The sequence below is a fragment of the Monodon monoceros genome, unplaced genomic scaffold (assembly GCF_005190385.1).
Source record: "Monodon monoceros isolate NGI ecotype Baffin Bay Population unplaced genomic scaffold, NGI_Narwhal_1 Super_Scaffold_1, whole genome shotgun sequence".
In the NCBI taxonomy this organism is placed as follows: Eukaryota; Metazoa; Chordata; class Mammalia; order Artiodactyla; family Monodontidae; genus Monodon; species Monodon monoceros.
Window position 1 is genome coordinate 49,584,519 of NW_021703765.1, and position 27,856 is coordinate 49,612,374.

General features: G+C 36.3%; 1 protein-coding gene and 1 long non-coding RNA gene across 2 annotated transcripts in view; one reads left to right on the forward strand and one right to left on the reverse strand.

The window, feature by feature from the left end:
• The window catches only part of MIB1 (mindbomb E3 ubiquitin protein ligase 1), a 113,158-nt gene that overhangs the window by 18,834 nt on the left and 66,468 nt on the right, over nt 1-27,856 (reverse strand). The window contains exons 13-14 of the mRNA XM_029223352.1: nt 3,802-3,934; nt 605-691 (exon numbers count right to left, since the gene is read on the reverse strand). Coding sequence (XP_029079185.1) covers nt 605-691; nt 3,802-3,934 — 220 coding nt within the window. The remainder of the gene's footprint in view (nt 1-604; nt 692-3,801; nt 3,935-27,856) is intronic.
• LOC114895800 lies at nt 19,972-21,971 on the forward strand. Its single transcript, XR_003793649.1, has 3 exons — nt 19,972-20,248; nt 20,622-20,797; nt 21,950-21,971. It is a non-coding gene; the product is annotated as an uncharacterized LOC114895800 (long non-coding RNA).

Consider the following 27,856-nt stretch of genomic DNA (forward strand, 5'->3'; position numbering starts at 1 on the left):
ATTTGAACATGCATCACAATTACCTGGGGGCCTGTTAAACCACAGATTGCTAGTTCCCACCCTTGGAGGTTCTGATTTGGTTGGTCTGAGGTGGGGCCCAGGAATTGACTTTTCTACCAAAGTCTCAGGTGATGCTGATGCTGCTGCTTCAGCCTCCAAACTTTAAGAATCACTGCTCTACAAAAAAGTTGTAAACAGATAATCTTTCAAGTATTTTGACTGGAATCACCAGATTAGTAAAATAAAAATATACATGTCAGCTTTTTTGGAATCTGTTCAGCAAATGTCTAGCCGAAGCCTTTAATTACAGTTCACTCTCAATTATAAAAATTAAAAGGGAGTATACTTTTTAAAAAAACAAATTTGTAAGTTACTCTGAAATCCTCTGATTTAATATTCTGGCAATTTACAAATCTGGCAACAAAATTATAAAGACTTTGAATATCAGAATCTTAAGATTTTCCTTATTACAAATTAAAACTCTTTACTCAACTGATGTAAAATATTAGCCTAAAATCATAATTTTTACCTCCAGCTATGCCTTTTGAGAAATCTAACAAAGTATGATTTAATAAGCAAAGATTCACTTTAGTAGACACGTTACCCTCACAATCTGGGTGTGCTGCCGCTCAACAGCAAGGTGTAGGGCAGTCTGCTGGTTCACATTCTGGATATCCAGGTTTGCGTTACCCTGAAGAAGAACAAGGCATACACAGTTGAATGTGACAAGAGGGAAGCATACTAAACTAACTCTTGGCAAAGAATCAGTACACTGGACACTACTGACCACACCCCCTTCCTAGGGGCTGGGACCTTGTTCTCATATGGTAACATAGGAAGAAGTGGATAGGGCAGCAAACTTTCTGAAGTATAACAGCAAGTTTAAAATAATTATTTTTATTATGGTGATTCCATCTAAGAACAGTTAAAGGACAAAGTACAGTACAAACACAGCTCCCTTTTAATCTCCATTATAGAGCAATGGACATAATCAGCTCATTTTAACTGTAAATATTTCCTGAAAATATATTAATGAGTCTTCACATTGGATCTAGATTTCTTTTAATGACCTAATAAGGTCAGTTCCTCTTGCTGCATAATTGAGCTCTTCCTCATTCAGTGAAAAGGAACTCTGCTGGAGGGTGAGAAGAAGATAACGCTTAATTAGTACATGCAAACACTTACTGAAGGAAGAGCAGAAAGTCCCACCAGGGCCCTGAGATAGACAAAGGACCATGAGAACAGCTGATGCCAAGCACAGAGGAAAGGGACGGAGAAGCAAAAGCAATGAACACAGTATCAGTGGACCTGGGTTCAAGTGTTGTCAGCTACGCACTTTGTGAGTTTAAGCAAGCACTGTATCATTTCATGCCTATTTCCTCAGCTCCAAAATGGTAAGGGCACAACCTATTCCAGGGGTCAATGTGAGGATTAAGAAAAATAACATGTCAAAATGCCTAGCACCATGTCTGGCATGATAAAAAATAATAATGAATTTTTTAAAAATACTAAAATTAAGTAGAGGGCTACAGAGTCAAAAAGTAAACTGTATCATTCCATTTGTGTCTTAGAACCATTCATGCCCTATGATCACAACTCTGACACCCCTACCTGTGCACCTGCTTGGTGCATCAGGTAGAGCTGAAACTCCCTTACGGGACTTTGGTTGGTCTGAACATGCTATGACATGTTCGGGAAGGTGGGAGTTTCTGGATTGTTTTTACTATTTATGTTTCTTTGAGTGCAATCATTAGGCTCCTGATCTCATCTTGCTTTCCTTTTTTTTTTTGGCCGTGCCGCGTGGCTTATGGGATCTTAGTTCCCCAACCAGCAACCGACCAGCGATGGCCCATGGCAGTGAAAGCGCTGAGTCCTAACCAATGGACCACCAGTGAATTCCCTCAGCTTGTTTTCTTATCATGTCTGTTCTCATATAAATGCAGAAAGTGAGGGATCTCCTTTTAAGTTTCCTGAACTTTTTTCCATCATTTAGATTTTCCAAAGTAGTATTCATTGTATGGATATACCATAATTTGTTTATTCAGACACTAGTTGATGAACATTTGGTTTGCTTTCAGTTTAGGGCTATTACAAATAATGCTGCTACAAGTATTTAGTAGGAGTATTTCGTGGAAATGTGCCCTCATTTCTCTTGGATACATATCTAGACGTGAGACTGCTGGGATGAATATATGTTTAACTTTATAAGAAACTGTTAAACTGTTTTTCAACATGGCTACCCTGAAAAACACCAGCAACGTTTGTGAATTCTAACTGCTCCACATCCTAATCAACACCTGGTTTTGTTGGCATTTTTAATTTTAGTCACTGTAGTTGGTGATTAGTAGTGTTGGTGTAATTTCTGTTTTCCTAATGACCAATGGTAATTTAAGCAAGGTCACAAGATACATGGTAAATATGTTTTAAAAATTGCAACTCTATATATTAGCAATACACAACTGGAAATTGAAATTTTAAAACAATACAATTTACCAATAGGATCAAAAAAATTACTTAAAGATAAACCTAATATGTGCAAGAGCAATCAAACTCCCCCAAAGACTTTTAATAGAAACTAATAACCTGATTCTAAAATGTACTAGGAAATTCCAAAGATCTAGAACATTAAAGTAGTTCTGAGAAAGAAAAACAAATTTAGAGGACTTACTCTAACTGATTTCAAGACTTACTATAAAGCAACAATAACCAAGACAGTGTGGTACTGGCTTAAGGTCAGTCGTTTGGATTTTGGATGAAAAGGAATTTATCATAATTAACAACACTTCTAAGAAAAGTAATTTTAATAATAAAGGCTTACAATGGCAGGGGAAAGGTTTGTTTAACTTTTGAACTATTTTTTTACCTACCATTATGGAATGTCTATCTTATGATCTATGACCTAATTACACATAACGTACTATCTACTAAATTTTTCTGCTATTTCATCTTCTTAACTAGACTGTAAGTTCCTTGAAGTCAGGGATCACAGATAATTCTTTGGGAACTTTAGTGCTTAGCTATGGCATATGCTTGACTGAAGCATTTAAAAATTTTGCTGAATACACCAAAATATCATAAAATTGCAATAAATGGGTTTCCCCCAAAATCCAATCTCATAAAAATGTAGAGCATCTTATTCCTGAGATGAATGAAATGACCAAGGTGAGCCTATGCTGCTATCCAAGGGGTCCAGCAGTAGTCATGAACTGCATCCCTAGATCCTAGCTGCAGCCTGGTGTTACCTAGTGGCAACTGCCCACACCAGCTTAGATATCAACATGATGGTTCTTGGTGCTACAGCACAGTGATACTTCCACAATAGCGGCAGTGATTCTGGAAAATCCCTTTTCATTGATGCCTATTTTGTTGGACCAAACCAGGAAGACTATGCAGAGAGAATACTGGAGACTGAAGGATTCCCCGCCCCCCCACCCCCTTCTCCCCACACACACCACTAACTCCCTCCATTTAAGAACCAATGTTAGGGGAATTCCCTGGTGGTCCAGTGTTTAGGGCTCCATGCTTCCACTGAAGGGGGCACAAGTTCGATCCCTGCTTGGGGAACTAAAATTCTATATGCTGTGTGGCGCAGCCAGGGAAAACAAAAATAAAAACAAAAACCAATGTTAGGTGGAAGACTAAATTCACATTATATCTGAATTTGCATCATCATGGGATTTTGCTGTTAAGATCCCATCATCATGGGATTTTACTTATTATCAACTAATAAGTAGTTGATGAAGTAAAAAATAGATAGCAATGACCCAAAATTGTTAAAAATTACTGAACTGCTTTTCCTACCTGATGTACCAACAGTTCAGCCACTTCTACATGATTATTGAGGGCAGCCAGATGCAAGGCAGTATAACCATCATCTTTCTTCTCATCCACAATCCACGGTCTTGGTAATTTCGACAGTAAAACACGCATTGCACTGAAAGTCAAATATTTAATTAAATATTTTCTTTAGAAAAAATATTCAAAAGAAACTTTTAAAATCAAATGAATATACTTCTCTTTTAAGAAAATTATGCCCTTAGAGACAAAAAGAAATTCAAAATTTCTATATCGGGCTTCCCTGGTGGCGCAGTGGTTGAGAGTCCGCCTGCCGATGCAGGGGACACGGGTTCATGCCCTGGTCCAGGAAGATTCCGCATGCTGCGGAGCGGCTGGGCCCGTGAGCCATGGCCGCTGATCCTGCGCATCCAGAGCCTGTGCTCCACAACGGGAGAGGCCACAACAGTGAGAGGCCCGTGCACCGCAAAAAAAAAAAAAAATTCTAAATCTTAAATACACAGCCTTTTGATATTGTAAGAGGTAAACAAATTATTGCTGTTTGGAGAACAGAATCAAAACAGAATGGGAGTGCTACAAAAGGGAAACATTATGAGAGGAAAAATACCAAAGGTAAAAGAAATATACCTTAATAAGGATATATGTTGGCCTTGTGGAATCTCTTAGGTTCAACTGGAATAGTATATATTAAAGAAGAGTTAATAAAGAACAACCAGGTAACAACAGCTAAGAAGGAAAAATTGTGATAAGACAAATTTTAGGTAGCTGGCAGATTATCATGAACTCTGCAGAATTAAAAATGTGATATATGTCATTTAGCAGTGCTAAATCCAGTTGATATCAAAACACACAAAATGGTCACTATTAATCTAGTATTTAAAATTTAAGATATGGTAACAAAGTATCTCCAAAGCAAAAAAGACAAAGTTATCCTAAAGAGCACCAAAGATTAAACCGTAAAAAATCAGGGGAACTAATTATCAAGAAATCATGCTTTGTAGAGAAAAAGCTAGCCTACCACTCAAAAAGGAAAATAAAATCAGAAGCAACTTTCCTAAGCCTAACCAGTCTAACTTTTCTTAACATAGAGGTTTTGTGTGGAAAACTCATAATGTAATTTGGAAAAAATCTCCCTTAATACATCTATCAACTAATTGTTTTTTTTTAGGAGTGAGACCTAAGATAACTGCTCCCGTAAAGAGTATTGGACTTGGCTCAGACACACTGATATACGTATTAGATATTGAATCTTCCCTCACACCTAAAAAAGGCAGTAAACACAGAAAAGAAAAGCTTTTAAAATTGTGCCAACAGAGTATAAAAGGGCAAGAAATAACAGTAAGATACATATCGGGATAGTTTTTCGTAAGGTGATACATATGAGAGAAAAATTTTTAATAGAGAAATGTTATAAACGTATGGAGAAACAGTCTGAAGATGCAGAATAAGAATGTGTGTAAATGAAACTGTAAGTCTCTAAAATAATGAGACTAAGGCCTAACATGAGCCAGAGCATGTTTCCTTAACAGCAGTGGTCTATGAATCCCAAACAGGAAATCCAAGACATCTGAGAACAAGTTTTGAAGGATCCAAGAATCTCCAAAACTGTACTCAAATCTGGAAGTTTATAGCTTTTCTCAGATTTTTAAACAGGTTTATGACCCAAGATGTACTGAGAATCAAAACTTTAAGACAGCCTTTGGTGGTTGTTACTGAAGTTACAATCACTGTTTATGGGTAACAAGACTTCTTTAGAAATCTATGAACCATTTTCTCCCAGAAAATACACATAAAAATCTTTACATACAATTTTGAGGGAGTCCAAACCCCCTAAGGTTCCATTCATGGACCTCATACAAAGCTAAAGATTCCTGCTTTAGCTCATTTTCAGTAATTATAAAGATTCTATACCTCCTCATTCAGTGGATTAAAATAGAATACTAGAAATTCTGTAGATTTTGACTCAAATTCTTAATGGGGAAAAGTACTGGTACAACAATATACTACTGATTGTTTGGATTTAGCATAATCATGATGCTAATGCCATAAATTATCTGTTACCTTACACACTTGACCATGTGATAAACGGAATTTAGCTTTATGATTCTTTTGGAGAGTTTTGAATATTCAAGCATTAAATCATGTGAAAAAAGTTTTAATAAAGACAAAATGTAATCATTAAAAATAATAAGATAGGACACAGATTTGAAATTTGTTCTCCTGTCTTCTCCTTGGATGCCGTGTGAATAAGGCCTGTCTTCACTGCAAAGCTCGGATATCTTAGCGTTTTGGCTTGCTATGTTTCTGACAAAGGGAACTTGGCTTGGATAAATCGCCCAGCAAAGAAAAATCCAAGACACCAGTAAGATTTTCAACACAGTTGTCTATGCCATGTGGCTGAGAGGGTCTTGGTGCTCTGGCCGGGTGTCAGGACTGAGCCTCTGAGGTGGGAGAGCTGAGTTCCAGACACTGGACCACCAGACACCTCCTGGCCCCACGTAATATCAACCAGCGAGAGCTCTCCCAGAGATCTCTGTCTCAACACTTAAGACACAGATCCACTTGACAATGAGCAAGCTCCAGTGCTGGGCACCCCATGCCAAACTAGCAAGACAGGAACACAGCTCCACCCATTAGCAGAGAGGCAGCCTAAAATCATAGTAAGTTCACAGACACCCCAAAAGATACCACCGTATGCAGTCCTGCCCATCAGAAAGACAAGATCCAGCCTCATCCACCAGAACACAGGCACCAGTCCTCTCCACAAGGAAGCCTACACAAGCCACTGAATCAACCTTATCCACTGGGGGTAACACCAAAAACAAAGGGAACTACAAACCTGCAGCAAGCGAAAGGAGACACCAAACACAGTAAGTTAAGCAAAATGGGAAGACAGAGAAACACACAGCAGATGAAGGAGCAAGGTAAAAACCCACCAGACCAAACAAATGAAGAGGAAATAGGCAGTCTCCCTGAAAAAGAATTCAGAGTAATGATAGTTAATGATCCAAAATCTTGGAAACAGAATGGAGAAAATACAAGAAACGTGTAACAAGGACCTAGAAGAATTAAAGAGCAAACAAACAATGATGACCAACACAATAAATGAAATTAAAAATTCTCTAGAAGGAATCAATAGCAGAATAACTGAGGCAGAAGAACAGATAAGTAACCTGGAAGGTAAAATAGTGGAAATAACTACCACAGAGCAGAATAAAGAAAAACGAATAAAAAGAATTGAGAACAGTCTCAGAGACCACTGGGACAACATTAAATGCACCAACATTCAAATTATAGGGGTCGCAGCAGAAGACGAGAAAAAGGGACTGAGAAAATATTTGAAGAGATTATAGTTGAAAACTTCCCTAATATGGGAAAGGAAATAGTCAATCAAGTCCAGGAAGCACAGAGAGTCACATACAGGATAAATCCAAGGAGAAACACACCAAGACACATATTAATCAAACTATCAAAAATTAAAGACAAAGAAAAAATATTAAAAGCAGCAAGGGAAAAGCAACAAATAACATACAAGGGAATCCCCGTAAGGTTAACAGCTGATCTTTCAGCAGAAAGTCCGCAAGCCAGAAGGGAGTGGCAGGACATATTTAAAGTGATGAAAGGGAAAAACCTACAACCAAGATTACTCTACCCAGCAAGGATCTCATTCAGATTCGACAGAGAAATTAAAACCTTTATAGACAAGCAAAAGCTAAGAGAATTCAGCACCACCAAACCAACTTTACAACAAATGCTGAAGGAACTTCTCTAGGCCGGAAACACAAGAGAAGGAAAAGACCTACAATAACAAACCCAAAACAACTACAAAAATGGTAATAGGAACATACATATTGATAACTACCTTAAATGTAAATGGATAAAATGCTCTAACTATAAAAGACACAGACAGGCTGAATGGATACAAAAACAAGACCTGTATACATGCTGTTTACAAGCGACTCACTTCAGACCTAAAGACACATACAGGCTGAAAGTGAGGGGATGGAAAAAGATATTCCATGCAAATGAAAATCAAAAGAAAGCTGGAGTAGCAATTCTCATATCAGACAAAACAGACTTTAAAATAAAGACTATTACAAGAGACAAAGAAGAACACTGCATAATGATCAAGGGATCAATCCAAGAAGAAGATATAACAATTGTAAATATTTATCCACGCAACATAGGAGCACCTCAATATATAAGGCAAATGCTAACAGCCATAAAAGGGGAAATCGACAGTAACACAATCATAGTAGGGGACTTTAACAACCCACTTCCACTAATGGACAGATCAACCAACAGGAAAATAAATAAAGAAACACAAGCTTTAAATGATACATTAAACAAGATGGACTTAATTGATATTTATAGGACATTCCACCCAAAAAAAACAGAATACAGTTTCTTCTCAAGTGCTCATGGAACATTCTCCAGGATAGATCATATCTTGGATCACAAATCAAGCCTTGGTAAATTTAAGAAAATTGAAATTGTATCAAGTATCTTCTCCTACCACAATGCTATGAGACTAGGTATCAATTACAGGAAAAAAACCCGTAAAAAATACAAACACATGAAAGCTAAACAATACCGTACTAAATAACCAAGAGATCACAGAAGAAATCAAACAGGAAATCAAAAAATACCTAGAAACAGATGACAATGAGAACACAACGGCCCAAAACGTACGGGATGCAGCAAAAGCAGTTCTAAGAGGGAAGTTTATAGCAATACAATCCTACCTCAAGAAACAAGAAACATCTCAAAGAAACAACCTAACCTTACACCTAAAGCAATTAGAGAAAGAAGAACAAAAAAACCCCAAAGTTAGCAGAAGGAAAGAAATCATAAAGATCAGATCAGAAATAAATGACAAAGAAATGAAGGAAACGAAAACAAAGATCAATAAAACTAAAAGCTGGTTCTCGGAGAAGATAAACAAAATTGATGAACCATTAGCCAGACTCATCAAGAAAACAAGGGAGATGACTCAAATCAACAGAATTAGAAATGAAAAAGGAGAAGTAACAGCTGACAATGCAGAAATACAAAGGATCATGAGAGATTACTACAAGCAACTATATGCCAATAAACTGGACAACCTGGAAGAAATGGACAAACTCTTAGAAAAGCACAACCTTCCGAGACTGAACCAGGAAGAAACAAAATATAAACAGACCAATCACAAGCACTGAAATTGAGACTGTGATTAAAATCTTCCAACAAACAAAAGCCCAGGACCAGATGGCTTCACAGGCGAATTCTATGAAACATTTAGAGAAGAGCTAACACTCATCCTTCTCAAACTCTTCCAAAATATAGCAGAGGAAGGAACACTCCCAAACTCATTCTACAAGACCATCATCACCCTGATACCAAAACCAGACAAAGATGTTACGAAAAAAGAAAACTACAGGTCAATATCACTGATGAACATAGATGCAAAAATCCACAACAAAATACTAGAATCGGGGCTTCCCTGGTGGCGCACTGGTTGAGAGTCCGCCTGAGGATGCAGGGGACATGGGTTCGTGCCCCAGTCCGGGAAGATCCCACATGCCGCAGAGCAGCTGGGCCCGTGAGCCATGGCCACTGAGCCTGCGCATCTGGAGCCTGTGCTCCGCAACGGGAGAGGCCACAACAGTGAGAGGCCCGTGTACCACAAAAAAAAAAAACAAAAACTAGAATCCAACAGCACATTAAAAGGATCATACACCATGATCAAGTGAGGTTTATCCCAGGAATGCAAAGATTCTTCAATACATGCAAATAAATCAATGTGATACACCATATTAACAAACTGAAGGATAAAAACCATGCGATCATCTCAACAGACACAGAAAAAGCTTTCAACAAAATTCAAAACCCATTTATTATAAAAACTCTTCAGAAAGCAGGCATAGAGGGAACTTACCTCAACATAATAAAGCCCATATATGACAAACCCACAGCCAACATCGTTCTCAATGGTGAAAAACTGAAACCATTTCCACCAAGATCAGGAACAAGACAAGGTTGCCCACTCTCACCACTATTATTCAACACAGTTTTGGAAGTTTTAGCCACAGCAATCAGAGACGAAAAAGAAATAAAAGGAATCCAAATTGGAAAAGAAGTAAAACTGTCACTGTTTGCAGATGACATGATACTATACACACAGAATCCTAAGATGCTACCAGAAAACTACTAGAGCTAATCAATGAATTTGGTATAGTAGCAGCATACAAAATTAATGCACAGAAATCTCTTGCATTCCTGTACACTAATGATGACAAATCTGAAAGAGCAATTAAGGAAACACTCCCATTTACTACTGCAACAAAAAGAATAAAATACCTAGGAATAAACCTACCTAAGGAGGTAAAAGACCTGTATTCAGAAAACTATAGGACACTGATGAAACAAATTAAAGATGAGACCAACAGATGGACAGATATACCATGTTCCTCACTGGAAGAATCAACATTGTGAAAATGACTATACTACCCAAAGCAATCTACAGATTCAATGCAATCCCTATCAAACTACCAATGGCATTTTTCACAGAGCTAAAACAAAAAATTTCACAATCTGTATGAAAATACAAAAGACCCCGAATAGCCAAAGTAATCTTGAGAAAGAAAAACGGAGCTGGAGAAATAAAGCTCCCGTGACTTCAGACTATACTACAAAGTTACAGTAATCAAGACAGTATGGTACTGGCACAAAAACAGAAATATAGATCAATGGAACAGGATAGAAACCCCAGAGATAAACCCAAACACATATGGTCATCTTATCTTTGATAAAGGAGGCAAGAATATGCAATGGAGAAAAGACAGCCGCTTCAATAAGTGGTGCTGGGAAAACTGGACAGCTACATGTAAAAGAATGAAATTAGAACACTCCCTAACACCATACACAAAAATAAACACAAAACGGATTAAAGACCTAAATGTAAGGCCAGACACTATAAAAGTCTTAGAGGAAAACATAGGCAGAACACTCTATGGCATAAATCACAGCAAGATCCTTTTTGACCCTCCTCCTAGAGAAATGGAAATAAAAACAAAAGTAAACATATGGGACCTAATGAAACTTAAAAGCTTTTGCACAGCAAAGGAAACCACAGACAGGATGAAAAGACAACCCTCAGAATGGGAGAAAATATTAGCAAATGATTAATCTCCAAAATTTACAAGCAGCTCATGCAGCTCAATATCAAAAAACCAAACCCAATCCAAAAATGGGCAGAAGACCTAAATAGACATTTCTCCAAAGAAGATATACAGATTGCCAACAAACACATGAAAAGATGCTCAATATCACTAATTAGAGAAATGCAAATCAAAACTACAGTGAAGTATCACCTCACACAAGTCAGAACGGCCATCATCAAAAAATCTACAAATAATAAATGCTGGAGAGGGTGTGGAGAAAAGGGAACCCTCTTGCACTGTTGATGGGAATGTAAACTGACACAGCCACTATGGAGAACAGTATGGAGGTTCCTTAAAAATCTAAAAATAGAACTACCATACGACCCAGCAATCCCACTACTGGGCATATACCCTGAGAAAAGCATAATTCAGAAAGTGTCATGAAGCACAGTGTTCGTTGCAGCTCTATTTACAATAGCCAGAACGTGGAAGCAACCTAAGTGTCCATCAACAGATGAATGGATAAAGAAGATGTGGCACATATATACAATGGCACATATATACAATGGAATATTACTCAGCCATAAAAAGAAACGAAACTGAGTTATTCATAGTGAGGTAGATGAACCTAGGGCCTGTCGTACAGAGTGAAGTAAGTCAGAAAGAGAAAAACAAATACTGTATGCTAACACATACATATGGAATCTAAAAAAAAGGTTATGAAGAACCTCGGGGCAGGACAGAAATAAAGATGCAGATGTAGAGAATGGACTTGAGGACATGGGGAGGGGGAAGGGTAAGGTGGGATGAAGCGAGAGAGTAGCATCGACTAATATATACTACCAAATGTAAAACAGATAGCTAGTGAGAAGCAGCCGCATAGCAGAGGGAGATCAGCTCAGTGCTTTGTGACCACCTAGAGGGGTGGGATAGGGAGGGTGGGAGGGAGACGCAAGAGGGAGGAGATATGGGGATACATGTATATGTATAACTGATTCTCTTTGTTATACAGCAGAAACTAACACACCATTGTAAAGCAATTATACTCCAATAAAGACGTTTAAAAATAAATAAAAAGTCATGCACAACAATGTTCATTGCAGCATTATTTACAATAGCCAGGATATGGAATCAACCTAAGTGTCCATCAAAAGATCAATGGATAAAGAAGATGTGGCACATATATACAATGGAATATTACTCAGCCATAAAAAGAAACGAAATTGAGTTATTTGTAGTGAGGTGGATGGACCTAGAGTCTGTCATAGAGTGACGTTAAGTCAGAAAGAGAAAACCAAATACCATATGCTAACAGATATATATGGAATCTAAAATTTAAAAAAAATGGTTCTGAAGAACCTAGAGGCAGGACAGGAATAAAGACACAGACGTAGAGAATGGACTTGACGACACAGGAAGGGGGAAGGGTAAGCTGAGACAAAATGAGAGAGTGGCATTGACATATATACACTACCAAATGTAAAACAGATAGCTAGTGAGAAGTAGCTGCATAGCACAGGGAGATCAGCTTGGTGCTCTGTGACTACCTAGAGTGATGGGATAGGGAGGGTAGGAGGGAGATGCAAGAGGGAGGGGATATGGGGATATATGTATATGTATAGCTGATTCACTTTGCTATACAGCAGTAACTAACAGAACAAAGTAAAGCAATTATACTCCAATAAAGATGTTAGAAATATATAAGATAAATACATTTTTAAAATTATTTTATCTATTTTTGGCTCTGTCAGGTCTTAGTTGCGGCACGCTGGATCTTCGTTGAGGTACGTGGGATCTTCCGTTGTGATGTGTGGGCGTCCCTCTAGTTGTGGCGTGCGGTTTTCTCTTCTCTAGTTGTGGCGCGTGGGTTTTTCTCTCTCTAGTTGTGGCCCGCGGGTTTTCTCCCTCTAGTTGTGGCGGGCAGGCTCTGTAGTTGTGGCACATGGGCTCCAGAGCGTGTGGGCTCTGCAGTTTGCGGCACGCGGGCTCTCTAGTTGAGGCGCGAGAGCTCAGTAGTTGTGGCGTGCGGGCTTAGTTGCCCTGTGGCATGTGGGATCTTAGTTCCCTGACCAGGGATCAAACCCACATCCCCTGCATTGTAAGGTGGATTTTTTTTTTTTTTTGGCGGTACGCGGGCCTCTCACTTTTGTGGCCTCTCCTGTTGCGGAGCACAGGCTCCGGACTCGCAGGCTCAGCGGCCATGGCTCACGGGCGTAGCTGCTCCGCGGCATGTGGGATCTTCCCGGACTGGGGCACAAACCCGTGTCCCCTGCATCGGCAGGCGGACTCTCAACCACTGCGCCACCAGGGAAGCCCTAAGGTGGATTCTTTACCATTGGATCATCAGGGAAGTCCCAAACACATGTTATTGATACAAAGAAAAGAAAAATGGTACTATAACTGTGTTGAGAGAAATGGTGGTAATAGAGGATATTAATAGCTTTCACTTACTTGTTCTTCCTTCTTGCATTCGTTAAGTCAACAAGGTAGAAAACCTGAGGTCCCTCAGAAAAAAGAGCCAATGGTTCAGAAAGTTACTGAGGCATTTAAAAAGACATTGAGGGAATTCCCTGGCGGTCCAGTGGTTAGGACTTGGCACTTTCACTGCCGGGGCCCAGGTTCGATACCTGGTCGGGGAACTAAGATCCCACAAGCCGCACAGCACAGCCAAAAAAAATTAAATAAAAATAAACAAAAATAAAAATAAATAGATATGTATGTATTCTTGAAAGCCCATTGCCTCCCTGCACTCTTATTACTTTGTGTCTTTTTGCTTTTTCCTCTCTTAGTACAGTATATATAACTGAACTGTCAGAACAAGGGAAAGGCAGTACCAGGCTACTGCTGGCAGTGACAAAAACAACCCTAGTCCCTTCTAGATCACATTCTACAAAGTATATCAAATCCTAATATTAAAATGCAAAATTCAACATTTTCAAGGAGAAAGTTTTTATTTCAGAATAAATCTATTCTGTTAATTAGTCTCACTGACATAAATGTTGTATATTACACTATAGAATAACCATATTAAAATATTTTTTCCTCACAATCCTGAAACATTAAGAAATATATCATTAAAAATAAAAATTGAAAGAAATTTGAATTAATCCAAATGCTTTATTTTAAACTGATTAAATTATTATAATATTAGCAACATATTTTAAAGAGAAATGGTAATTTTTGATTTCCCATAGTAACAGTGTTATATTGGCAAATGAGATGAATACAGCAGACAATAGTTAATAAAGTAAATAAAACAAATGGATAACTAAAGAAAAAGAGATTTTTATAAGAGGAGATCCAGAAGTCAAATTAGGATGATAGATAGATAGATAAGTAGATAGATAGATAAATCACCAGGATGGAATTATTATTAAAAAGATGTAAATTATGTCTTTTTCTGGAAAATAATGATTGGTTAAAAAGAGAGTGAAGAAATGGTTCGTACAAAGCCTGGAGAAAGAATGAGAAAAATAATTTGTCAGTGTATCACCAGCGTTATCTATAGAAAAAGCTCCCTGATGAGCAATCCCAGTATTCTAATTCACCCTCCAGTAGAATCAGGAGAATGCTATCAGTTTTCAGTCCATCGTCATATGCAAAGTCATCACAGGTTGATGGTACTGTCAATTAAGATCATCTAACCAGTTGTCTTGTTCACCAATCAATCTCCAATTTTAACTTAGCTTTTCATAGTAGATTTCTTTCTCCCCACTGCAGGGGAAAAAAATCTACTGATCAGATGGTGTAAGTACTACAATCCACTTAGCAATATTTCTTTCTGTAAACAGTAATTTGGCATTCTTTATTAGTGTTAATTAGTGTTAGTCATCTCTATGGACCAATAAAGCCAAGGTCCATACTCGGGCCCTGTGAAGCCTCAACTAAACACTCTCACCCATAACAGCTCTATCTCATATCTCTAACTGAACAAATACCAACACTTCCATAGAAACCTCTGTAAAATATCGTAAGATTGCTGTAAGAATTAAATGATATAATGTAGGTAAATGTTTTAGTAGAGTCTAAAATTCTTCAATATAATAGTGTTATTTTATTACAGTTCTAAGATTATAGACCTATAAAGTACACAGTACAAATTTCCCTTTTCTCCTTCCCAAGAATTCCTCCTGTATTCTTGATTTTGGTTATTCTTACCACCATTTAACCAGCCACCCAAGTCAGAAACCTGGGAATCATTCTAGACCCTTTCCTCCCTTCTTACTCCTGCGTTCAATTTGTTCTCTTGGTTTTCCCTTTTAAAACTAAACTATTCTTTCCCAGGGGCCCCGATATTCTTTATATAGGCTTTCATTACCTTTCCTCTGAACATCTGTAACAGCCCCCTTCCAAATCTATCCTCTATACCCCTTCCACACAAATCTAATCATTTCACAATTTTCACAAAATCAAAATTATCAGCACTCAAATTAAAAAGGCTTCCTTTAGGGCTTCCCTGGTGGCGCAGTGGTTGAGAGTCCGCCTGCTGATGCAGGGGACCTGGGTTTGTGCCCCGGTTTGGGAAGATCTCCCATGCCGCGGAGCGGCTGGGCCCGTGAGCCATGGCCGCTGAGCCTGTGCGTTCGGGGCCTGTGCTCCGACGGGAGAGGCCACAACAGTGAGAGGCCCGCATACTGCAAAAAAAAAAAAAAAAGGCTTCCTTTAAAATAACTAAATCTTTTTAAGATATGATTGGTCTCAATAAAATTTATTCTGAAATATACTTTTTGTTCTAATATACTTTTAAAAGAATATGAGACTAAACTTATTATTTTGTTGATAACTGAATTACAACAAAATCAGCTCCTGATTAAATGGTTTAAGTTGTGATAAAATATTGCAGATAGCCCCAAATCAAAATTAATGTAAAAGTCAATGGTCAACTAGCCAGGAGTGGGTAAATTTTTGTTTTTGCTGTTCTTAAATAAACTTTTTATTTCAGAACCACTGTAGAGTTACAGAGAATTGTGAAGATACTGCAGAGAGTTCCTCACCTCTACTGTTAATATTGTACATTAGTATGGAACATTTGTTAATTAATGAACCAGCACTGACTGCTATTAACTACTTCATTCCAACTTCCTTAGCTTTATTTCATGTTCTTTTTCTGCCCCAGAATACCACATTACATTTAGTTGTCATGGCTCCTTAGGCTGCCCTTGGCTGTGACAGTTTCTTAGACGTTCCTTGTTTTTGATGATGTTGACAATGTTGAGGAGTACTAATCAGTTATTTTGTAGACTGTCCCTCAGCTGGAATTTGTCTGGTGTTTTCCCATGATTACACTGGGGTTATGAGTTTTGAAGAAGGAGGTCTCAAAGGTAGTGCCTCTTCATCACGTCACATCAAGGGTACACACTATAAACATGACTTATCACTGTCGATGTTAACCTTGATCATCTGGCTGAGGTAGTGTTTGTGAGGTTTCTCCATCATAGAATTACTCTTTTTCCCCTTTTCTATACTATAGAACACTAAAATATACCACATACTCTTTGGAAAGAAGTCACTATGCGCAGCCTAAACTTGAGTGGAAAGTTATGCTACACTTCCTTGAAGGTGGAATATCCACATAAATTATTTAGAATTCTTCTACACTGGAGATTTGAGGTAGATTAATTTTAACAGAGACCTATAACCCTCTCATCTTAATTAGAAAGCTGCTAATTAATTAATGTTCATTCCTGATCTTCCCCCCACAAAAAGCAAACAAACACAAACAAATAATATGATGCCTCAAGAAAAAAGCCAATCTTTGGGCCTAGCCTGCAAGACGAGTTAAGAAAAAAACAGAATAGCCCCTGGTCCCCTCACCCTCATGTCCAGAGCAGCTCTGAGTGGTCTGTCTCCATTCTTCTCATGGGGTAGACAATCTGAGGAACCCACAATATAACCAAAGGTCAGCTGTTCCCCACAGAACCTTAGTTAATTAAGAGGATTCTGTTGTTAGGTTGCAAGAACTGAGGTCCATAGAGTTGCCGGGATAAGGGTGTTACAGCTCAATAAATCAATAATTATACTAAGCCAATAGACTCTCACTTGTGGAGCACAGTATGAGATTTGAAGATACTTTCCCTAACGTTCAAACACTCTTCTTTATTTCTCAGTCTGGTTGCTTTCCAAAGGTTAAGGGCATGGATAATTTAAGGATAAGATCTTACTACCAGTTAAGCAGGCATTTGTGAATACTGCCAAAGAAGCATTAAGTTCCGGAACAACTAATAGTGGTGCCTAGCATAATCCCTGGCACATGGTAATACTCAAACGTTTGCTGAATGATGAACAAATGAGTTCTAAGAAGCAGAGGGGACAAGCAGCTGTCTGCATGGTATGTAACAGTCAAATGGCGCTGGGTCCATTTTTAGGATCTGCCAAGCTTTGCAATCTTTCTTCAGAGATGGGCAACATTTTTCCAAATAAACCACAGTAGCTAAACTGAGGAGGCCTTACATATTAGTATTACTTAATGTAAAAAGACATTAGAACGGCACAACAGCACATATTAGGTGTTCAATAAATGCTTGCTGAGTTAAAGAACAATCCCTCAAATATAGTTTAAGCATGTTAGTCCAGAATCCATAAAGAAACTTAATTAAAAAGCTGATGAATCCCAAGTAGAAGTTCTGTAGGGCATGCTAAAACCAGGTTAGTATGTGACGGTCTGAATACATTTTTATTCAATACACACCCCTATCTAAATGGATGGAGACAAGAAGTCTAGGAGGGTATATACCAAAATGCTATCTGTGATCATCACTTTAGTAAATGAGTATGGGTAGTTTTTATTTTCTTTCATCTATTTATAGTGATAGACATGACTCAAATGTTTTTTAATTCCTTTTTTTGGTGTGCTTTAATTTTCTTCCCACAAACTCTTTTTTGACAGACAGTAATTAAAAGGTTCATTAATTTAGCTTAAATTCATTAACTAGGAATTTGGTAATGTAGTAGAATTTAGCTCAAAATGAGAGACATATGCAATGACAATGCAGGCTACAGGAGAGCTGTACAGGTGAGTACTCGATCATTCCTAAAATAAGACAACCAAAATGATCTCTTCTATGTACATTAGAAGATGTAAGGCAGGGAAGCGTAGTTACTTATCTTTATACCCGCTTTGTGCACCCAGTATTAGGTGCTCAAAGTTTAGTTGAATGGAACAAAAGAAGAAACAATCAAATGAACAACCATCTTTCTGAGCAAGAATGCTCACCATGCTACATTTTTGGTTTATGTTCCAGTCCCCAAGAGTCCATTCCCTAACTACTTGCATTTTCAGAAACCAGAGCAACAGCAGGCACAGTGGTGAAGATCTCAGTCTGAAGCCAAACTACCTGGGCTCACATTCTGGCACCAGCAAACTGAAGAGCTAATGACTTGAGCAGGTTACTTACCTTCTGTGCCTCAGTTTCCTCATCTATAAAATGTGAGAAGAATCGCAAATCCTATTTCATAGGATCGTTATGAAAATTTTAAAGGGCTTAGAAGAGTACCTGGACCTTCATACACTATATGAGTGTTTGCTTGGAGGGGGGGTACTTTTACTGCTACAAAATGGTCAGCAAATATGGGGTAATTTAGAAACCTGAAAATTAACCTATGTTAACACTCTGAGATGTGTCATCTTATCACAATGTGTCTAAAATTATTTCAATATCTAGAAAAGCTGACTCTTTAAAACTGCCAAATATCTATAGAAGCATTCTTTATGTCACTGTTTTAAAACAGCCAACCAAAAAAATTAAACTGCTATGTTATTAAATGCTAAAGACAAAAAGAATGTCAAGGACAAATTTCCCTTCTAGGAGAATAAGCTCAGAAAACTGATAACTGTTTTTCTTGATTCTTAACTGAATCGATACTTAAGAGACTATATTTGAATTAAGAACAAGGTATAGTTGGTTTCTCTTGGGCATTCTTAGGTTTGTAAGATCTTAAATTGTATCTCCATAGGTTTGTGGAATTTGATGTTATATTTTTTTCTCCTTGGCTAAAAAATAAACTTCAATATTAAAATTCATGGTAAATATGCCATTAAATTCATAGCAAAAGTATTTTTCCTCTGCAACATACACTATGTGGCAAAGTTACATATAGGTTAATGACTATTTAAGTCTACAGTAAAGTGTGTCATGATCATGCCTACATGCTATTTCAGAAAATAAAAGTGGAATGGCAATGTAGAAGGGAGGAAAATACCACTTCATATTTGAGCATAAAATAAAATTTAACTAATGCATTTTAATAGTTATATAAGTATATATGGTTTCAATATAAAAGTACACAATTACTCAAAAGCATTCCAGACACTGTTTCTCACCTAAGTACTACAAAACAATTTACTCAAATTGACAATGAATTAAAAGTTTTAAGTAGCATTTCCAAGATTTCATTTACACATTACTCCTTTCTTCCTTAGTGATCTCTCTCCACCCTCAATATATAGGTTCTACTTACCATTTTTACAAATTTGCCATTCAAATATTATTTATTAAATTTAAAAAGAGTGTATAGCAACAATTCGCTCTACAAGGTAACACTACAAAATCCCTTCAGGCCTTTAGCTGTATAAAATATCATTATCCTGATTTTTTACCAATAAAAAAATCAGGTCATGAAACATATTTTGGCAGCAGAGGGATTTTACTTGTTCCATATCTGTCTAAAGACTGTCTTGCTACTAACCAGGGTAATATTTTTCCTCTTTCTTTTTTTCTCTGCAGTGCATCTAAGTTTAGTGACAGCCGCATCAGGCTTTCCTAGTCTCAGCGCAAGCTCAGTGAAAATCTGGGATGTGTAAGTGGAAACATGAGAGACCGCTTTATTTGGCAGTGCTTTGGGGAAAAAAAAAAGGCAGGACAAATGGCAAGGCAGTGTTTGGACCGCAGGATGAACAATCAATAGGCAGAAAGCAAGATAGAGGCTTCCTCAGCTTCTGGATCGACAATCGACAGCTGAGAGACTATTTTTTGCTATGGTTGACTAAATATGGTCAGGGAAGAGAGAGGCACAAGAGAGTCTGTTTGCCTGGGAGTGCATGTTTCAAATGCTTAGCTGCCTATAAAGCTGTAACAGTTCAGCCTGTGGCCACTGAGGGAAGAATATAAGTTAACCTTTGTAGTGACCATGTGGAAGTCCTGACCTTGCTTGCAGACTTGACCTCGGGATATGACAAGGTAGCTTCAATACAGATCTACCATTTAATCCTGGAAACTAAAACAAACAAAAAAAATCTCACAGCAAGAAAGATGCAGAATATTTCCTGAGAAGTCAGAAGACCCCAGTGTATTCTGGTGCGCAAAGAAAACAGGGTGAATGTCTACAGTTACTTGGGGGGAGCAAGGTGTGTTTTGGTTTTTGTTGGGTTTTTATGTCTTTTTTAGATTATAAAATTAACCTCCTCTGCAACTTTTTCCCCAATTCTGAAGCATTCCATCTGAGAAATAAGTGAGGTTCATTTTCTTGGCTGTTGTAGCAACCTTCCTCCGTAGCTTAACTTTCTGTCCAGCAGATACAAGGTGCTTATAACTGCAATACTAGTAATAACGACATTCCAAATCAAATGACCAACGCTGATTCAATTTTACTGTAGTTTTTTTTCTTTTCCCTTAAGCATAAGGGAGAGGGAAAAGATGGCTGACTTATTTTTGTTTGTTCATTTGTTTTTCAAATTTATCTTAAAAGGTGAGGTTCTGTGTTCACTGTTTCTTCCCCCTTACTTCACCCGGCTCATGAAAAGAAGCGCTAATTCAGCAAATAGAGTGAAGAAACAATCAAGATGAGATGGCTGCTGCTGATGTGACTCTCTAGGTCTTTATCTCTCTTCCTGCTGCTAACGCTGCATGACACTAAGCTTACAGGTAACACAGCACCACAGGCCTGTACTTTTAAGGATGCTTATGACTTTCTGCATGCTTACCTATTACTGACTCGATACATGTTTTTATTGTTAGATTAAATTCTATCTGGGCACAGCCTAGTTTCACAGTTCAAGTAGAGAGCTTATGTAGTATAAAAAGGAACGCTGTTAAATATCATGACAGGTAACTCTGGATCTCAAACTTGTACAAATCCATTCCTGTCATTTACATTATTAAAGAGTTCGTTTTTATTGTTTCAGATTAAATGGTGGTTTTGCATCCCTAGTAAATCACATCCTGCTTCCAAAGTATACTACCGTTTAAAAACTATTAACTATTTCAAGGTTTAGTCAACCAAGATACTTGGTAGATCACAAAATACTTTTTAATGCCAACTCTAATAGTTGGGCACAAAAATAAATCAGAACGTGCATGGTGAAATTCTAACTCTGCATTGCTGAAACTGCTGTAGTACTGGGCTATCTGCTGCTACATTCCGATTTGCTCTCTCTAAGCTGCACTAGCTTTTTATCACAGGCTGCAGAAATTCTACTTTCTGTGTCTTTTCTTCCCCTCCTTTCTCAAATAGGAAAATTTCTCATGGTTTTTCTTTTAAATTAACCTTTTAATACCACAATAATAAAAGGCAACTCACCAATTACAATTTCTTTTCATGCTAAATGATCAAGCTAAAACTCAACTGCTCATAGGCTAATACCTTTCGGCTGTTTTTAAGTGAGACTTTGGACAGTACTGTTCTGGTACTTATCCTTTATATTAAAAAAAAAAATCAAAGAATCAAAACAACTCAACTCACCAAAATTAGATATTAATTCATCTATCTAAATTTATATTTAACCCAAAAGGAGCACCAAAGTGCAAAATTCAGGTAAGTAACTAATAAAAAGAAAGGAACAACAAAGAAGTTTTCAAATGATCATGAGTTCTTATCTATGACCTTAAAAAAACTAACAAAAAAAATCATCATCTTTAAAAATTCAGTTCATTTACACCCTAAAAAGATCGGGTTTTTCTCCTTGTCTTTTCAACTTTAGAGTTAATATCAGAAGTACTAATTCGCTGTTAAGTTTTTAATAAGACATTTAGTTTGTAAAAAGAATTTGCACCAAATTAATTATTGTCTACTTGTAGGATCTAGAAGCAAACTACAAAATAAGAAGAAATTTCCTCTGAAGACTATGAAGAAACACTAGGCTGATCTTACCAATATCTGAAATACACTCTGTATATCCCCACTGATACTATGGATCTCTTGCAGAACTAAACCAGGACAAAGTTCAACAGATAACTGGTCAAAGTTTAAAAGTGTATGTCCACCAAAAACAAGGAACCATGAATGGCACTAATGCCATGCCTCAGGTAAATTTGTTATAAAGTTTAGTCTTTGATAGTCTCTGCAAATGATCTACCATTTCTCTCCATCAGTAAGCTGAATGTTTTACTAACAAATGGGAAAATAAAACATTTCGTGTTTTTACAGCTAACAACTTAGTAATACCTACTCAGAGTACATACTTCTTTATGTACCCATATGAACATACAATGCTATGGAATGTAAAGAAGTATGTATTTTTGGTAGGCAATAAACCGCCAAGAGGGAACTAGAATGCAGCTATGTGAATGACCTTCATATGGTAAATTAACCTAATATCAAAGAGATGACCTTTGGCAATACTAACACCAGAAAAATGTACCTACTACTTACAGATGGAAACTAAATGTTGCTGAGATTTATATTCTGTGAAGAAAAAAAGTTTTACTGAAGTAGATTTAAAATTATCATGAAATTCCTTTTAAATATTTTAAGTTATGCATACATTTTACATTTTTTAAATTAAGTTTCACATGATTAAAATTTGAATACAAAAGAGAAAAGAGTATTACTAGTACAAAACAATGAGGGATACACATGACCTATTTTCTGTCTCCACAATTTGACATTAATTTAAATTAATATATTAGTAGTGTTGACTGATTTAACAAAAGCCAACTTCATTTGCATTTCAACAGCTCTTCTTCATATTTTGATAAATTTATAATTTAATAATATTAGAGGAATTTCTGAAGCAAGTTTTGCAGTTTTATGTTTTCCTTTTGAAAGCTATAGACATAGTTATGATTTTAAAAGGCTATCTTTCAAGTAAAATTCTGCTCTCAGAAGAAAAAAAACTGGTCCTTGTCCTTCTCCCTAATCCAGTCTCCACTTTCAATGCTGTGTAAGTACTTAGAATGAATCAAGACATAAGATTTATTCATAAAAAATGACAAAATTCTGGGAAATAGCTGTAAGTCAACAGGGCACATTGGTCACAGACTGCCAAATATTTAAAATAAATTAATTTATTATCTATATTATCCTTGAATTTGCTTTCTCCAAAGAGGGCACATAAAATGAACACACCATAGTCAAGAAACCAATTTATACAGAAAGAATAACCATCTTTTATTAGTACTATGCAATTATAATTCAATTTTTTATAAATATGATAGACCTACTATTTATAGTATGTTAGATAATTAAAATACTTTTTTGTATTTTATATAAAATTTATTTTGTACTATATTTATATACTAATAAATTATACATGTTATAGCTCTTAGCAACAATTTATAAGTAGTACCTACTTTAAGCTACTATAATAGACTTTGAAAAAAGAAATACTAATATTAATATTCATATATTCTAATTTCTTACTAAAAGTTTTATTTTGACTGGAGTATTCAGACATGTATTTCATGTATAAATTTTTTGTTTCACAGTTGAATAGAAATGGCTATAAGGTTACCCAATTTTCTGTTTAATAAGACAACAAGATAATTGTCAAAAGTTGATTTTCATTTTATCGGCAGATTATAAAGAATGAGAGAATGACTATTAGATATGGTAGCATATAAATTATTGAATATTTATTGGAAGTTACAAAAAGTTCATAATTTTAAAATTCCACATTTTCAAAGAAAAAATCAGTTCAAAGCTTAACTCACTCAAGAATAGCCCTTCTTTCTGATCATCTACAAAGAGAATGGCAAAGCTGCATATTCCATTTGTTAAGTTTAATTGTACATGCCCTAAATACCAAAAACTGACAATATATACCTCAAAAATAGAGGTTCCTCTATAAAACTACTCAAAGGGTATTACTACACCCATGTTTTATAATAAACAATTACATTCCTCATTCTATAGGTATACATGTTTTTAATAATTATTTTAAAACATCCCAGCAACTAAGAATCTCGTTGCTACAATATTAAGAGTATATAATCCCTAGAAAATAAAATGACAGCATCTGTTGTTATTCATTTGAAAAAGTAAAATTATACACTGATTCTAGTGCTTACAAGTTTAACTTAACATACCTAAGAGTATTTTCAATCACTCTAAAATGTCACATCTATCACTTAGATCAGCTGTTCATTTTTAACTGAGTACATATTAAACTCTGGGCATCTGCTGACACTGGTGTAACTCAAACATTTCAACTGTCTCGCTGACAGGGATAACAGATGCTGACATTATCAAATGCTGTACTATTTTTTTTCCACGGCCTCTCCTTGCCCCAATATGGCCAGTATATGAAACTGAACTGCCATCCAAAAGCACACTTGAGCAACTGGATCTGCTAAACGGCTCCCATATAACTAGTAAAAATAGAAGCCAGTTTTATTACTATCATCAGCACTGAAGTCCACGCAATTTAACACCTGTTTCATTTCTATTAGAATAAATGATGGAAATAATTGTAGTCACATTAATTTCACCCGCAGCATGATACTCATCAACCAACAGATGGAGAATATACTTAATATGAGAGTTGTTTGAATATTGCCTGAATTAGTGTTGACCTTCTCCCAGTTTGGTTCAAAAAAGATAGCTATTTCTTTACTCTATATTTCACTGAGAGCACTTATAGGCAAACTATAAATTGCTCAAACTTTTATTTCAAGCAAGTATTTTCAGAAGACATCCCTTCCCAATACTGAAATCCCCTTATAACAAAAATTTGTCCTACTGAGTTTTAATGGTAGTTTTAATACTCAAATTCATGATTATTACTAACCACAAGTCCATGTATCATCAAGCTGATAATGAGAAGTAACTAGGCAAGCTGTACCCAAAATGACAGAGAATTCAGTCAAGGAACTAGACCTTTAAAAGGGTTAAATTATTAACCTACGATTAATAACACTACATAAGCAAAAAGAAAGAAAAATAAGCTATCATGCATGGCAGTTCCTTCCAACACAAGTCTAAGCAATACACCGAATATACGTGTCATCTGTTTATAAACCAAAGCGCAAAGGTACTTTCTTAAGGCTACTCATTCCTCCACCCCGTCAGCAACTTGCTGTTAGTCCTTAAGTATAATACTTAAAAAAGCAGCGGCAATAGAAAAGTATGACTAAGCAGTGCTCTTCCCTAACCTATTTCGCTTACTTATTTGGTTTACTGCCCAAGGGTAAATAGATAAAATTACTCTGATACACAACAAGATCTATTTGCTCTTTTACATGGCGTGGGTTTTGAAACAGGTCACTGTCTGAATTTAAGAACTAAGCAAAAGTGTTAAAAATAAAGACATACATTGATAACTCCTTAATGCACTAAAGACGTGTTAAAGGGTAAAGATTTCTGCACGACTAGAGCAGGAAATAGTAGGAAAAGTGCCTTCAAAACATAAAGTTTTACATTCAATGGCTGAAATACTGATATGAGAATCTCAACATTTGTGGAAGGAACATAACCATAATTTTTCAAATAAAAAACATTTTAACTGTTCTGGGTCCCAAACTAGCGGCACTGCAATGCTTTGCTAGAGCTGGTAAAATGGAACCAAATCGCCTCTTCAATGGATTTGGTCCCCTTCAACCAGCTGTAGCTATGCATTGATTACTACAGGACAGCCAGCGTTTTCATTTATCAATATCAATCACATCAACTAATTTCAACTTATTTAAATTACTCAGATTGTGGTTTAAATCAAATAATTTGTTATTGTTAATTCTACTTGGAAGAGTCATAATGGTAAATAATGTTTATAAACAGCTTTATGAAAAATGTGTGGATGACATAAGGCTTTCAAATAAAATTATTTTATTCATTTATGGTCTCTTGGTATTAAATTTCTTATCCTTCAGAAAAGAAATGGTATTGAAATGTAGACTATGCCACACAATTTTAAAAAAACAAAACTTCCTTCAAAGGAAGAAAATATCTGGGAAGGTCACCTGAAACCATAACAGGAATGTCACAGTGTGGGCACATACATTTTTAAATTAAAGAAAAATGTAACATTATATAAAATAAAACTCCAGAAATGTTGAGTCACTACCTTCCATATGATTAGCATGTAATTTTACTGCTATTTAATAGAACATTGATAGGTAAGGTGGAAAAGGAGATGATGACACTGCAGAGCATCTTATAGACAGACTTAAACAGAAGGTATCTAATTCTTCTGACCCTGAACCAAAAGACTTTAATCCTCAAAAAAGAAACAAAATACTAATAAGCATTGTTACCTTTTTACTTATGTAGATATTTCACCTCTCCAAACATGTTTCCTCAGTTGTAAAATGAGAAGACTTTTTTTTTTTCTAATTCTCAGTTAAAATGGTTTCTTCTGTCTTAAAACATCACTGGTCAGTACCAGGATAGAAAAGCCAATTTTAAGAATACGAAACTCGATATAGAAAAAAAAAGAACTCAAAACAACCCAAGTTACAATTACAACCAATATATAACTTGTGTTATCTTCTGATATTCTTTTGTGTCCAATTAAAATCACACTTTATTGGGCAATGTACAGTCAAAACTGCATAAAATGTCTTAAGGAAATAGGAATAAAGAAGTGTGTACCTTTAACTAAAGCACCACTTTGTTGTAGAATGGAAGTTTTTTTTCCTTTCTTTTTTGTGTCACCTGACACCAATTATCTGGTTGGAGGAGTCACTATTATAAATTTCCAGAGGAATTCTCAAGAATTAAAGAAACAGAAGTAGTATGCTTTTTCCTCCTTGTATAGGCTCAACATTATTAAATATACTATGCCTATTCTCAATAAAGTTAAACAATTCAAAATATTTAAAAGTTACTTCCTAAACACTTTAATTTTCAGTCTATCTTAAACTTTATAACTTAAAAATATTATAACCTAAATTAAATTCCCTCAATAAAATCTCTTTTTGACCATCCTAATTTGAAATAATTGCTTTGTTTCAACTCCTGACCGTTTCTCTACAGAATTTATATTTTAATTGATCATATCCTGTGATATCTAACACTGTCCTGACTGTCAAATTAAGGCTAACATGTATTGAGTCCCCAGTATAGTCAAGGCATTACAGGAAATACACAGATAAATATTTGTGCCCACAATTTTAACAGAAAGAAACATAAAAATGCACATACTAAGCGACAGCACAAAGCAGATTATAAGTGCAACAAAACAAAAACACAGAACAAGGAAGTATAGAGCAAACAGAAAATAACTTCAGTGATGATACATAGGAGCTCTGGAAGAGAGCTGAGGGATTTTAATTAGCAGGAGATAAAGTTAGAAAGACAGGCTCATGAAGCACAAGAAGTGAGCTTGATATATTAATACATTCTTAGTTAAATCATTCACTGTCCACGTGTTCCAGTCTTGCCTCACATACAGACCGCAATACACAGAAAATAATATAAAGTGGCTAAGATCAGTGAATCTAAAGTCAAATAGACCTTGCTCAAGTTCCAACTGTTCCACTAGTCAGCTGCATGATCTTGAATAAGTAAATTCATCTCTTTATAAGCCCCATATGCTTCATCTATAAAATGAGGATATTAACACCTGCTTCAAAAAGCTGTTCAAAGGACTGAAATGAGATAATGCATGTATACTACTAGTGGCCAGGCCTGTGGTAAATGCTGTCATTATCATCTTTTATTTGAAAGGCAGGGAACATATAATACTACTGTGTCTCCTTTACGGTGCCAACGTATGAAGTGTTCAAATATTTGTAATTTGAAAAAACAAATCAAGATATAACCTAAAA